Raw genomic sequence first — 15,465 nt, forward strand, 5'->3', positions numbered from 1 at the left:
TTACTTTGTCAGCAGCACACAGAGGACTTGAAGTAAAATGGTGCTAACAATATGGAAAATCTTCTTCTTGGCCCTTTCCCCATTTGATAAAATAACACTGATAGAATTTAAGTGAGCAAAGTCATTCCCTTGTGATTATGAAATAAGCTGCTGTATAGAGTATATTGATTTAGGTTTTTCTCCATTTAGATTCTGTCATCTTCATAAGCTGATTTACATTAAAAATGCATATTAGGAGCCGGCGCGGTGGCTCACGCCTGTAATCTCATCACGTTGGGAGGTGGAGGTGGGTGAATCACAAGGTCAGGAGTTTGCGACTGGCCTGGCCAAGATGGTGAAACCCTGTCTCTACTAAAAACACAAAAATTAGCCAAGAACAGTGGCAGCCACCTATAATCCCAGCAACTGGGGAGGCTGAGGCAGGAGAATCACTTGAACCCGGGAGGCAAGCGTGCAGTGAGCCGAGATTGCACCATAGCACTCTAGCCTGGGTGACAGAGCAATACTCTGTCTCAAAAAAAAAAAAAAAAAAAAAAGAAAAGAAAATGCATATTAGAGTAAAATACTTCCCTTATATACATGTATGTCAGCTGTTTATTAAAATAATGAAAAGAACTACTTATTCACAGGATTTCGATTATTATGTTATACATATTTGATTTTAAATACCATTTGATCAATGACTGCCATATGTGAATATACTTACAGAATTAAATTAAAAGTGAGCATAAATAAGAGTGTATATTTTCAAGCTTACAAGATGGGACTGCCAATGAGGTTTTTGCAGCATGTGTATAAATTAAGTATTTTTCTTTAAAAATCATTAGAAATGTTACATGGGGAAATGAACAGTTGATCTTTCATTGAGTTCGTAAAGCCTTTCACAATTATAAGTATTTCTAAAAAGGTTCTGGTTTAGTCAACATACTTATTTGCTATGAGATTTATAATAACCATTTTATCTCACAGATAAAATGCTGTTTCAGTGGGACAAACTAAATACAAATAAATAAACACTTGTATGGATAGAAGATTGAGATTAAGTGAGAATTTCCAGGGAATGATGGTAATTAATCCTATTTAACATCAGCGAGTATAAAGAACAACGATATTTGTCCAGATCATCCCTTAGAGCAGAATGGACAACTATTTCATGCATTTAAATGCCCATAATCCCATCAGTAATACAAAATAAGGCAGCAGAAACCAGGTGTTTGACTTAGAATGACATTGTCAATGCCAGGACGTGGATCTTAGTAGTGCTGGCAATTTCCTTGTCATTAGCTAAAGATTGGAGAATAATAAGAGGAACAATGATCACTTAACAGAGAAAGATAAAGCCTGTAACTGTTGCTATGTGCCCAGTTCAAAGCCACAATTAAAAAATTAGTGCTTTCAATTGTACCTGAAAATGTTAGTAATTAGTTTCAGTTATTTTTTAAGTGCTGTTCATAACATACACAAGATAACTATAGTATTAACATTTAGGCTTTAAAATATTAAACATATTGTTTGTAGTATCTTTACATTGTCAAGATGCATTTAAAAACTTGGTATTCATGTTCAGAAAATCTTTGTGAGCCATGTAGGATACCTTAAAAATAAAATACTTTTCTTTCCACCAGTGGTTTAATAAAAATAATGATCTCTCTTCAACTGGTCTTTCAAAAGAATTAAAGATGACTATATTGATTTGTTTTAAATGTTATATTAGGCACTTTAGAAAACCTAAAAGAAAATTTAATTTAATTATTTCCATTCAAATCTTTTAAAAAATACATCTCCAGGCCGGATACAGTGGCTCACACCTGTAATTCCAGCACTTTGGGAGGCTGAGACGGGTGGATCACCTGAGGTCAGGAGTTCAAGACCAGCCTGGCCAACATGGTGAAACCCCGTCTCTATTAAAAATACAAAAATTAGCTGGGCGTGGTGGCAGGCGCCTGTAGTCCCAGCTACTCAGGTGGCTGAGGCAGGAGAATTGCTTGAACCTGGGAGGCAAAGGTTGCTGTGAGCCAAGATCGCACCACTGCACTCCCGTCTGGACAACAAAAGTGAAATTCCCTCTCAAAAACAACAACAACAAAATACATCTCTTGTAGGATAGCATTTGTTATATATAATTAAACACATAAAATGTGCAATATTAGTTATTAACTCTCTGTCCTTTCACATGATCTATTTTTTAGAGTACTGCTGATAATATGTAATTATCTCACTTAACAATTAGATTGCATGTTTCCAGTCATCGTCTCTAGAATAAAAACTCCATGAGAGCAGGGACTGTGTCATTCTTATTAACTCACCTTCAGCACTTAGTATAGTTTGGGGCAAATATTGATTGAAAATAAGGGAAAGGAAAGAGAGAGGGAAGAAAGGAAAAAGAAGAGAGGAAGAAAGGGAGGAGACAAGAAGCTGTTCAGACCAAGTAGCCCAGGAACCAACTTATATTGACTGTATGAGAGAAGCATACATCTAATACCTGGAAAGGTACATTCTTACCAAAGGGATATACTTATTTTCTTACCTTTGGTCTTTGAAGTAATATACATGTTTGCAAGTAAAGTAACAATATATCTTCCTCTCCTCAACTTGAATAAGACTCAAATGGGCTTTCTCTTAATTAGAGGAGCACCGGGCACTGAACATATGACTTCAACATGATCATGATTAGTTTGGGGAAAATATTTTTACAAAGGATGGAGAAGAACTCAAATAACTTCAACTTATGAGTGGTGCATTGCTCCTGGGGTTCACGATTGCTGTTTCTCACCTGACCCCACCAAAGAGTAAATAAGTGAACATAGAACTAGAAGATCCTACTTTTCTGTCCTTCTGTCCCCTACACCCATAGCTTCATAGCCATGGCTTGCCTTCACATTATCGAAATCAATCCCATGTCTTGTATATCTTCCATGAAAGTCAGCATAATAATCCTGTACTTCCAAATCTTCCCCTAATCCTAGAAATCTAACACCCATACCTCTCTACACTAGGGAGACAGTACCTTTACATCCACTTCTGGCACATTCAATTTTTCTTCTCACTTTTATTTATTTTTATATCACTTTTCATTCTATGGCAAAATGTATATATATTTACTACTATATTTCTTTGCTCTCCCTTCACCAGCATATGAGTTTCATATGGAAAAGATTTTTGTCTATCTTGTCTGCTGTATTTTCAGGGTTATGGACAATGCCTGACACATAGTAGGTAGTCTGAAAGAATTTGTTGAATGGATGATTAAATAAGTGAGTGAAGGCGAATAGTAAAAACAGTAAAGAGAATAGTTCATTTTGAGGATGTCCAAGGTTTTTTTATTGTTTATTTTGGAACAAAAGAGAATACAGTACCAAGACAGTGAGTCATTCCTGATTTGTTACAGTCCTTGTGCAACTCTGACAATTCTATTACATTGAAGTTCAAAATATACTCCCTCTTCCATGCTGTGTGTCTGAGCTCCCCTGAGGCCATCCATTCTGCTAATACTTGTATTTTTTCACACTGAACAAAACCATTGGGAGGCCCAAGAGTCATATAACTTGACCTCTGACCAGTGAAAAAAAAAGTGTAAAAGATTTTATTTTGATAGCCTTAAGGCTATCCAACTCCTTAAGGAGTTTACCAACTTTGGTAGGTTTGGGAAACATCCTCACCATTTTATCAGAGGTAACAAGTGAAAATCTGCTTGGTCTTTTTGACCAATCAAGATCATAAGATGGTATCTTGTTACCTCTTATACCACTTATTATCTCATATCATTTTATAAGAGGTAAAATGGTATGAGATAACGAATAGCATGAGATCATGAAGTATCATCACAAGATGTTCGAATATGTATTCAAATATATTTAGTGAATCTGGCAGTGTCATGAATTGCTAGTCAAGGATTAACATGTGCCTTTTGAGATATCTACAGTGAGTTTTTTGGAATCAGTGTCAAACACTAAATGAAAGAAGTGCAAGGAACTATCAAAGTCCTACAAGTTTGGATCCCCCGTGCCAAAGAGTGGTTACTGTGGACTGAGGAAGGAAGTCCACTTGTATAGTTTTTCATACTTTCTTTCTGACCATCAAACACTCATGACTGTAAAGCTATAAAAATTCTGGGTATCCGGGAGGCGGAGGTTGCAGTGCGCCGAGATGCGCCACTTCACTCTAGCCTGGGTGACAGAGCAAGACTCTGTCTCAAAACAAACAAGCAAACAAACAAACAAAAACAAAAACAAACACACAGACAAAAATTCGGGATATCTAAACCAATTTTTCCATGCTGATTGAAATGCCCTCTAAACACATAAAACATTATATGTTAAATATGTGGCATTTTTATATCAATTATACCTCAGTAAACATGGGAAAAAAACAGAAAAGAAGAAAAGTCATAGGAAAGTACCTCCCTCACTAGTAGACACCAGAATGTGACAAAGCTTCCCATCAGGACACACGAAGGAGAGAAATAATTACTAAGAATCATGTTTTAAGTGGGGTATTTCATTGACCACTAAAATGAGACAAATGAGCAGACACATATTTGAAATATTTAGAATAAGAAAATTAATCTGCTTTGTCCTATGCATGGATACGCTTCAGTATAGATGATAAGGGCTTAAAAAAATAAGAAGTTTATTAGCCAGGACCGGCTTCTCAAGGTCACACGCATTAAAATGGCCTGCCCAGTGTAAGCTGTATCATCATGACCAAGTCAAGGCCAAGATCAAATCAAGATCAAACTAGTCTTATGCAAGAGCCAGTGGTAAGTATAAAGTGAGAAGTCCAGTATCTTGGTCTAATACATTAAGTTTGTAAAATATTAAAACAGAAACAAACATGAGACAGAAAATGACAAAAGCTTTGCCCCCATCTTTGTGCTCCTCTCTATTTACAAATAAATAAGAGACTACAAGTCATAAAATGTCTGAACAAAGTCTGGTGCCACTGCATCCCAAATATTACAACGCTAACATTGCACATCTTTAATGCATAAAGGGATAGAATTGTGCACACTGCCCCTACTCCTAGCCCCCAGGAAAAGTCAAAAGGCATTTTCTATGATCTAACCAGTAACAGATGGAGAATGACTGAGAGCTCTGTTGCTTTCTAAATAGAAAAATGGTTATATATATTATATATATATAAAACATATATTATATATATAAAAATATATTGTATTAAGCTTATAGAAGAGATGGCTTCAGCATTAGGTAGTTTTGTTAACCCAACCAGCTGGACTGTGCAAAGGTTTAGGGCTTGCCATCTACAAGTTCTATGTATATGGGTCAGTTAAACCAGATAAGCTTTCTGCCTTTTTTCTTCTTCAAGGTAACAAATAATCAGCTTAACCAATATAATTTTAACACTGGTACATACACAAAAATAAAGAACTCACTGAGTTGCAAAAGTTCTATTTAGCACCGCATGTGCTAACATTACATATCACTGTTAAGCTGGCTAGAGAGGGTGCTGGAGGCTCCTGTGACCCAGATGCTTAGCTCCATTTTCAGAGTTATCTCCTCAGCCTATCTACACTCAGACATCATGAAACGTTCAACACAGGAGTGTTCCAGAAAAGGTGAAAAAATAGCTCAAAAGCATCTGAGGATTTTTAGAAAGTAGCATCGCCAATCTGCCTTTGCTGTACTAAAGAAAGTCCAAGACATTCTGCTCCACCAAAAGAAACGATAATTCATTGTGAATGTGCAACCATAACATGCACAAGCCAATGTCTGGAAGTCTGCAGTGAATTATTTAAAGAAGCAATGCATTATGTAAAAATTACTATTTTTAATGTTAAATGATCACTTTTGAGTATATGCTGTATGTTACGTCTTACACCTGACTCTATGTGTGTGTGTGTGTAAATCTTCACATTCATTTTCTAACTGAGGAAAGCTTAAATGATTTGCCAGAAATTATTGAGGTATTAAATGGCGTTGGCAGGTCCCGAACCCAGAGCCACCTGATTTTGAAGCCTTCGTTTTCTGATTATACTGCACTACCTTTCAAACAAACCAACCAACCACTGTGATGCACAGCTTCAAGCAATACAAACCCCTGTCTTTGTATGTGAGAGAGTATGAAAAACCACGGACACAGCTATGCAGCTACCACAATAGAAATGTCTGAAAAATCTTGGGAAGCTCTGTTATATGACAGGAAATAATCAAAATCAGTAGAGTACCAAAAAGCTGCAGCCACAGTCCATAGACTAGAGCATAGACTAGAAAAGAAGTTTGATGATTTTCTTCACTCACGCCTGGATAGATTTTCATCATCAATTGGTGCATTAATTCTATCTGGCTCCTGGAAACAGTCATTTGCTTAATAGCTCTTTTGTGACCGAGGGAATTCATGCACAATCTCAAATGACTTAACTTCCAGCTGGGGAGGAGTTTAGGCAGAGAAGAAAAAAATAACCTAACTTCATTATTTTACAAATCGTACAAGGAAAAAAGTTGGAAAAAACTGTCTTACTATTTCTGTTGGGAAAGACCGCTGTTTTATTTTGACATAGGTCACCGAGACACAGGAGGCAATTTTCATACAGAAGTATTTCCTTGAGGCAGTATAAATGGAGCAAAGAAAATGCATGAAATACAAAATGTTCTTTAAATGTTCAGATGTGTTGCATCTCACTGTGAAACTTTTATATTAGAACATTTGAACAAAATTGTAATTACCTATCTTAACATCATAACTTTATATCTTTGGAAAGGTTAAAAATAATTGTTCAGTAACTAAAAACCTGGATTTTTCCAAAATTGAGTTCTTTGCCCTGCTGCAGACATGAAATGATCTATTATGTGATTATTACATATAATAAATTATATTATAGAAATTTTAAGATACAAATATAAAGGTATGGTTATAATTTTCTTGTTAGGTGATAAAACAGGAGGAACTTGGCAAGGATCTCTTTGATTGTACTTTGTATGATTTATTGAAATACGATGATTTCAATGCTGACAAGCACCTGGCTCTTGAAGAATTTTATAGAGCATTCCGTGAGTACAAGATTCATTCTCCAATTTCTCTTTGTTCTTTTTCCTGTTGCTTTACACAATATGGTCTGTTTGCTTGCTCTCATAGTACAAGCTGTTTCTTAAGCAAAGTTATATAATTTAGTGAATTTAAGTTTCAAGTTGTATTGAAACATAGAGAAAAGCTAAGGGATTCAGTAGTTCTGAAATGAACAGTTAGAAATATTTGATAACTATGAATATCATCAATTCTCATTGATTACAGTTTAAGACATTAGGTTCTCAATGCTGCTTCCAAGATTATTTTAGAGCAGGAGGAGCTTTTCACCAGTTATCACCATGTATCAAAAACAATTATTTACACAGTCAAATTTTTTAACTTCATTGGAAAACCAAAATGGATTAACAGATGTAGTTTGCATGTATTTGAAGGGCAATGATTGACATTCAAATGAAGAGTTTTATTTTTATTAAAGTACTTTGGAAAAATTGATACATGTTTGAATTGCCAAAGTGTGTCTTCAGATTGACTAAATGTGTTTTTTAGGACAGCGTCATAAAGATGACTTGATTAACCAAAATTACGTACCAGGTTATTCTTTAAAAATAATTCAAAGAGGCCACTAATGGGTGGCTTATGCCTGTAATCCCAGCACTTTGGGAGGCCGAGGTGGGCGGATCACCTGAGGTCAGGAGTTCAAGACCAGCCTGGCTAACATGGTGAAAACTCGTCTCTACTAAAAACACAAAAATTAGCTGGGCGTGATGCCACGTGCCTGTAATCCCAGCTACTCGGGAGACTGAGGAAGGAGAATCACTTGAACCCAGGGGCGGAGGTTACAGTGAGCCAAGATGGTACCATTGCACTCCAGCCTGGGTGACAGAGCAAGACTCCATGGCAATAATAATAATAATTAATAATAATAATATAATTGAAAGAGAAAGGACTAAGAAACAATCAACAACAACAACAACAACAACAACAAAAAAAAAACAAGGATTTAGAAGCTATGTGTAAAAGAAAGACAAGTAAATTTACTAGTTGGTATTAGAAAATCACCAAAAATTCAGAACTCGAAACCAAAATTCTTTTTCTTTTTTTTTTTTTTTCCCAGAAAAGATAGGAAGTAGAATATGTACTTGCCGGTAAAAAGGTCTTTTTTGAATTATGCCCCTGACATTTAGCCATTTATCAGCTGTCTGATGTTGGAGAAGTTACTTAAATATATTTTTCTTCTTAAAAATTCATATAAATAAAGATAATATTTTTACTCTATGATAATTTTTATTTAAGCACTGTATTATATTTTATGTGATCGTTTATATAAGCAAAATAATATATGAAAAATAGTTGTAGCTTATAAATTTTTAAATCATGATAAAAATACACTCTTTGGATATGGTTAAGTTGTATTTTCACTTTAAGTTACTAAGCAGAATACAACACAGGATGATCCGGTAAACTGTTAGTTCTTTATAAGGGTATTGTTAGGTTAGGTACTTTTCAAAAATGATAAAATGAAAGCAGCATTGGCAGGATGTGGTGGCTCATGCCTGTAATCCCAGCACTTTGGGAGACTGAGGCAGGCAGATCACCTAAGGTCAGGAGTTTGAGACCAGCCTGGTCACCATGGAGAAACCCAGTCTCTACTAAAAATAAAAAAATTAGCCGGGCATGGTGGCAGGTGCCTGTAATCCCAGCTACTCAGGAGGCTGAGGCAGGAGAATCACTTGAACCCAGGAGGCAAAGGTTGAAGTGAGCCAAGATCATGCAAATTGCACTCCAGCCTGGACAACAGAGTGAGACTCTGTCTCCAAAAAATAAAAAAAATAAAAAGAACGCAGCATTATTATTCTACTTTATATAAAGGAGGTGAAATACACAGAAATTAACAAATAGGTGACTGAGTTTCTAATCAAACTCATGTTGTCCTAATTATGAAGTCTATGTGTTTTTCCCTGTGCTTCCTGCTGTAGTGGGCATTCTTTTGTGTGCTCATGATGGCAGGATAACAGGGAGAAAATGTGGTTTGTCAGGGAAAAACTTATGTGTGCATATAATCGTGTGTGTGTGTGTGTGTGTGTGTGTGTGCATATGTCTGTATGAATGATACTATCATACAAAATAGAAGGGAATAGGTGTTATTTAAAAAGCCTATAAAATATTACGTAAGTTGAAAATATGATATTTAGTTTTGAAAATCAGGGATACCTTATGAAGGTGGTGGAAATTAAATAATTAAATTAATCTTAAGGACAAGTGAATTTAAACTCTTGGAGATGCGCAAAGGGTAGTGAACAGAAAGAACAACATAAATAAAAAGGCAGATATTTGATATATCAGAGTATTTAGAAAAAGCTAACCCAACTGCACTATCTGTTGCAGTTTGAAATTTTATGAAAATGTAGAAATTATTTTGGGTATTTTACTAGTTTTAATAAATAAGCAGTCTAATCTCCTAACCGCTACCTCCATCTCTCAACAGAAAGATACATAGACTTGACTAATAAAAGTAGTCAAAATCTACAGCCATGCTTGGAAATCATTTCAATAGTATATAGTTTACCCAGCATCAACAAGAGTATTAAATGGATATGTTTGTGTAAGATATTTATTCAAAATAGAGTTAATGTTGGTGGTGTGATAGTGGAAGAGAAACAATAAAAATACATGAATGAGTAATATGTTATTTTTATGATAGCCAGCAAAGACGCTGAAAAGCGATCCCTGGCCCTATCAGTAAAAATAATCTTGCCTAGAATACTACTGCTTGCACCTGTCAAGGGGAAAAATAATCCTGTGTTTTTGGATGTAATTTGATGTTGCTAAAGAAATAAGGTACATCAGAACATTGTCCTTATAAATAACATTTTACAAGTCAGAAACCTAAATAATCAATAAAAAGCTTTGATAAAGATATAGTAAAACACATTACATATAAAGTACTAGGGAATATTGAATTTGGATAGAAGGCAATCTATGTGGATTTCATTAACTATTAGAAAGTAATATGTAAAAATTTTATGGAAATTATTTGTAGTAAATACAATGAATTTAGTGAATATAGTAATGATTCTACCATTAGGTCAAATTTATGTATAATACGAAAGGTCATAAAGAGATGTCATAAAGAGATGTTAGTTCGGTAATGAAATTGCTTGGCAATCAGCAATCATGAGATTGCTTTTTCTTTTTAGATAATCAAAACTATTCCATAACAATGATAAAATGATGTTCAAACAACATCATTTAGTGGAAATAATGTTTTTCTAAGTAATGCTGCAATTACAGGAAATATTTTAATATTCTTTTTGGTCTCACTGAGCAAACTTCTTCTAAGGTATTACATTTTCAGTGCTTCACCCTTATTTAAACTAGGCGTCAAACTATATAGTGATTCCTCAGAGATACAGAACTGACCTGTGTGGATTGTGTCTGCATTAGTGAGAAGATATTTATACTTTAATGAGAATTATAAACACATCCATTTCTTTCTCTCCCTCCATAAAACTACCTGATAACTAAATCCACTTGGGTTTTGTGAATTTTAGTGACAGGATTTGTATAATGACATGATTTTACAAAGTTGTAAAATACTAAGGTATCATGAATAAAAAATGTATAACACTAATGGGAAAAGGAATCTATTCAAAAATCATGTATTATGTACCTTTGTGTATAGGGTGTTGTGATAGTCACAGCTACTTACAAAGATAAGTTTCCTTTCCCCTAGGAGTATATAATCTCAGACGGACAGTGATCAAAATGACAGATGTAGTAAGACTAAAAAGGAGGCATTTTTTCCATATCCAGGATGCATTCCTCCACATACTTTATAAACAGAAGCTCAGAAAGCTAAAAAAGTCTTAAGTGAATATCTAGAGGGATAAACTAAGGCAAAAGAAGTTAGAAACCTATCATGATCTATTAATTGTTTTCTGGTGGATACAAAGGTAGACAGATTTCTTGAGTTCCAGGTTCTTACTCTCTGCCATGATATAAAATGGAAGATAGTAAAGGGTAATCTGCAAACAGGAAAAAGTTAATGGCAAAAAAATAGCACATTATCAAGTATTCTTATATTATTGCAGTGTTATTACAGAAGATATAAGGTGTTTTTCAAAAATACCTTTTTTCTTTGTGGATTAGATAAATTATTTTAATATTTTACCATAGGTATTGAATGGTCAATTATTTAATTTTTCTTCATATTTTTGGTATTGTTAATAATTGTTAAAAATTGATTTTTACTAACATATTTAAAATAAATCCTTATAGTGTGCTTCAAGTATTTCATATCATGCCTTGTTTGATTAACAGACTTGGAAAGCTATTTAACAGGATCCAATAAATAGTAAGTTTAGTGACATACTTTTGTATATAGAGAGGAAATAGCAAATTCTCTGGTAAGATGGGAAGGTGGTGTACATCCTTCACCCTGGATTTTGTTGTCATGAGTATATTCAGTAAAGTGTGTTCATTTTCCGGTGCAAAAGTTTCTCGTAGAATTAAAAATGAGTTAATAGTGCTATTATTCTATACCAAGTGCTAAATATTTCCTTGTCTTCCAATTCAAATTTAATCGAATTATAACATTAAGTATGATTTGCATGGGATACTATACTTCTGATTTAAATCTGTCAGTAAGTACAAGTGATTTGCCATCACACAAGATGACCACACACTAATTGAGGCATTTAACTTCAGAAGTGATGTTCAAAAAAATGCCTTTATTTGCTTAGGTTATGAAACTCAATTGAAATGATGAAGTGATGTTATATGCTTATTGCTTTTAGAAATGAATTACTTCATTTAGAGTTTCTAGATAATCAAGAGTGGTATAATTGATTACTACACAGAGAAAGAATTTTTGTTTTGAAACTGCTTCCTATGTACTTCATTTCCTGAGTTAAATAATGATTACTTTGACTGTAGTACTACACCTTAAAATTGTGTGAAGTCTTATGAGGAGTATGAACTTTTAAAACTGTATGAGATGTTTTGGTAAATGTGATAGATTTTTGAAGTGTTATTAAACTGTTCTAAGTTGCAGCTCCCAAAACCATATACATATATATGCACTTTAGGATGTGTATGTGTTTTTGTGTGTTCAACTTCTAATGTTAAACTATTAAAAATTTCTGTTAATTCAACATGATCTTTATATATACAAATATCCAAAAGAAGATATGTTTCTAGTAGGCATAAAAATAATTAAGTTTTTGTCAGTAAAATACATCAATTGTGAACATCATATTAACATCAATTAATATGACATTAATTATATGAGTTCTATTGTTCTTTCTTTAAAAGAAGTAACTATAATTCTAAAATTCTAAAATATTTTTAAAAATTTTAAATCACCTAATTATTAATGCTTGTATTCAAAATGTTATCACTCTATATGAAACACTTCTTAGTGCAATACAGATTTGATAATGACATTATGAGGAAAATAAAACCCATTTTCCAGGGAAAGCAGAACTGCTACACTAAACTATTACATATTGAAATCTTCTAATAATTAGAAAAATAAAAATGAATATTACATTACCATTCATAGATATTAGATCATTAGTATATGAAAACCTTTATTTGAGAAAAATAGCAGAGGTTAGTGAACAAAATTAAGATGTTGCACTAATGTAGGCTAAAAGTGATGATGGGGCCAGAACCAATGAAGCAACAGTAAAAACTAAGGAATGTGACCATGTCTGCGAAATAGCTTATAAACAGAATTAACTTGAATTGATGAGTGATTAGATATACATGACAGGGAGAGGACTTGAGTCAAGGATAATGCCCAGATTTCTAGCTTGCCTACTAAGGTGAGTGGTGTTTCTGTTTATTAAAGCAGGGGTCACAGGAAGAGATGCAAGTTTAGGGAAAGACATTGAGTTAAATTTTGGACATGTTGGTATATTTTTTAAAAATATACAAACTTCTGTTTGGAGAATATTGTGGTTCGAGTAGGTGACCTCAGCCAGAAATAAAGATAGGGAATATACAGCTAGAAACTGAAGCTCTGTCAGAAGGCTGGGTCATTCAAGATGAGCATGTAAAGAGAGAAAGAACAAGCAAAAGTGGAGGAGTTGAGAACCATCTTAGTGGCTATCATAACAAAATATGGTAGACAGGTGGCTTCAGCAATAGAAATTTATGTCTCATAGTTCTTGAGATGGGGAAGTCTAAGATCAAGGTACCAGTCAATTCAGTGTCTGGTGAGGGCTGTCTTCCTGGCTTGTAAGCAAATGCCTGCCTTCTTGCTGCATTGTCACTAAAGAGAAAGAACGCTCTCTGATGTCTCATTTTATAAGGACACAAAACCTATCAGATTAGGACCCACCCTAATGACCTCATTAAACCTTAACGTTCTTTTAGGTCCTATCTCCCAATATAGTCACATTGAGGGTTAGGGCATTAACATATGAAGTTGGAGGAGACACAATTCAGTCCATACCAGAATTAAAACTGAAATGCATTTTAATGGGTGGTGTCCAAAGCAGGGCACCACCATGACATTTTACTAAGGAAGAATTGATGAACATTTTTCAAAGCTGAGTCCAAGGCAAAAAAAAGTGAATTCTTCCTTGCCACTAGGTTTGGCAGTAAGGAACTTAATGGTAGCTTTGGTAATGAGACTTTCAATATAGATGTAGGGGCAGAAGCAAAAGTGCTGATGGTTGAGAGGTTGGATGTAAGAAAACTGAAAAAACAATAATGCTGGATAAAGGAGCAGAGCATATAAGCATCCATCAAGTATGAATGTATTTAGATAAAATCCAAAACAGCTAAAACTACTCTATGGTTTTAGAACTTAATATGATGGTAGCTTTTGCAAGAAAGGAAAAGGAATGGGATGAAAACATCAGGTCATCTATGGTGCTGGAAATCTATCATCTATCTATCTATCTATCTATCTATCTATCTATCTATCTATCTATCTATCATCTATCTATCTATCATCTATCTATATTTAACATCCATAGTGGTTTCACAGGCATCCTTACTTTGTTCAAATGTACTGATTTATACATCATAATGTGTCACTATTTTGTATCTCTACCATTTAAAAAATAAAACAACAAAATTTGCCAGGGCAACTGAATTCACCTCTGGCATAGAGCTCATGAATTATCTCTGAAAGACTAAACCTTGCATTCAAACACAAAGGCATCGATAATTCTAAGCTTACCTTGATGTGGGAATCATTGTGTTAGATGTTATAGCTACTACAAGATAATCCCATATATACAGATTATCGTAATATGAAATCTTGCAGCAATTGAGTCACCTGACATATTTGGAGAATAACTCTTCTATTACATAGTAGCATTACAAAATTAATAATGTGCATGTTGGTTTGCATGATTATCCTTTTTTTTTTTTTTTTTTTTTTTTTTTTTTTTTTTTTGAGCTAAGTTTTCCCTCTGTCACCCAGGCTGGAGTGCAGTGACACTATGATAGCTCACTGCAGCCTTGAGCTCCTGGGCTCAAGCAATCCTCCCATTTCAGCCTCCCAAGTAGTTAAAACTACAAGAGTGTGCCACCTCATTTGGCTAATTTATTTATTTATTTAGTAGAGATGGGACTTTTCTATGTTGCCCAGCCTGGTCTCAAACTCTTGCCTTCAAGTGAGCCTCCCAAAGTGCTGGGATTACAAGTGTGAGTCCCTGTGCTAGGGCTGATTATAAAACATTTTATGTTAGAGTTCATAGCTATTCCCTGGCTATTTTGGGAAATACCATTCAGCATCATTTCCTTGCTTTCTACTCTGTGTTGCTGTTGCTATCTGGGTTCCTAGGGAAAAGATTTTCCAAAATGATTGCTGAGACCCAGCCTATAGACATGTATTCCAAAAGGACAGTTTTTTGCTCCTAAACATAGGAAATTATTTTTATACACCAACTGTAATGGAAAGAGAGAAAGAGAAGCAATACCAATTTCAACTGAATGTTTTTTAAGTTTTAGGTTTTCCCATTGTAAAATAACCCCATCCTTCATTATGTCCTTTAATCTCTCATTTGTAAGGTTATCTTAATGGGTTGCCGCTATTGTGCCTTTAGGGTTCTTTTTTTCACCTATAGTATCTGGCATTCCCCACACTCTGATCTCTAACTGGTACATTTTGCTTGCTAATGTAATGGTTTATAATCCTAAAAGCAGACACAATTAGACAGTTCAAGTGAAACATTTATCGTATTTATTTCTTTAAGTATTTACTTATTTGTCATACACATATTAATAGAGTAAGGTCTTTTCTGACTCTAAGTGTAATTGCAGTACAATAAAATGCAGTACAATAAAATGAGAATTGACCAATCATTCTTATTTTCCACACTGTACCATATATTGTCAGTCATAACTTACTGCATCTAACCTAAAATTTCTTTCCACTGATAACAGTATAGTTATCTTAGGTAGGATTTGCCCGAGGATTATGTTTCAGACCTTTTCAGATTCGACGTATAAGTGAGACCG

At 34.4% G+C, this 15,465-nt stretch overlaps 1 protein-coding gene across 5 annotated transcripts in view; it reads left to right on the forward strand.

The window, feature by feature from the left end:
* The window catches only part of FSTL5 (follistatin like 5), an 811,548-nt gene that overhangs the window by 422,253 nt on the left and 373,830 nt on the right, over positions 1-15,465 (forward strand). For 4 of the 5 annotated variants that reach the window (XM_050791292.1, XM_050791294.1, XM_050791293.1 and 1 more), the window contains exon 6: positions 6,887-7,007. The exons of the other annotated variant lie outside the window; for it this stretch is intronic. In XM_050791292.1, coding sequence (XP_050647249.1) covers positions 6,887-7,007 — 121 coding nt within the window. The remainder of the gene's footprint in view (positions 1-6,886; positions 7,008-15,465) is intronic. 5 annotated transcript variants of the gene reach the window in all.

This window comes from Macaca thibetana, chromosome 5 (genome assembly GCF_024542745.1).
Source record: "Macaca thibetana thibetana isolate TM-01 chromosome 5, ASM2454274v1, whole genome shotgun sequence".
Lineage (NCBI taxonomy): Eukaryota > Metazoa > Chordata > Mammalia > Primates > Cercopithecidae > Macaca > Macaca thibetana.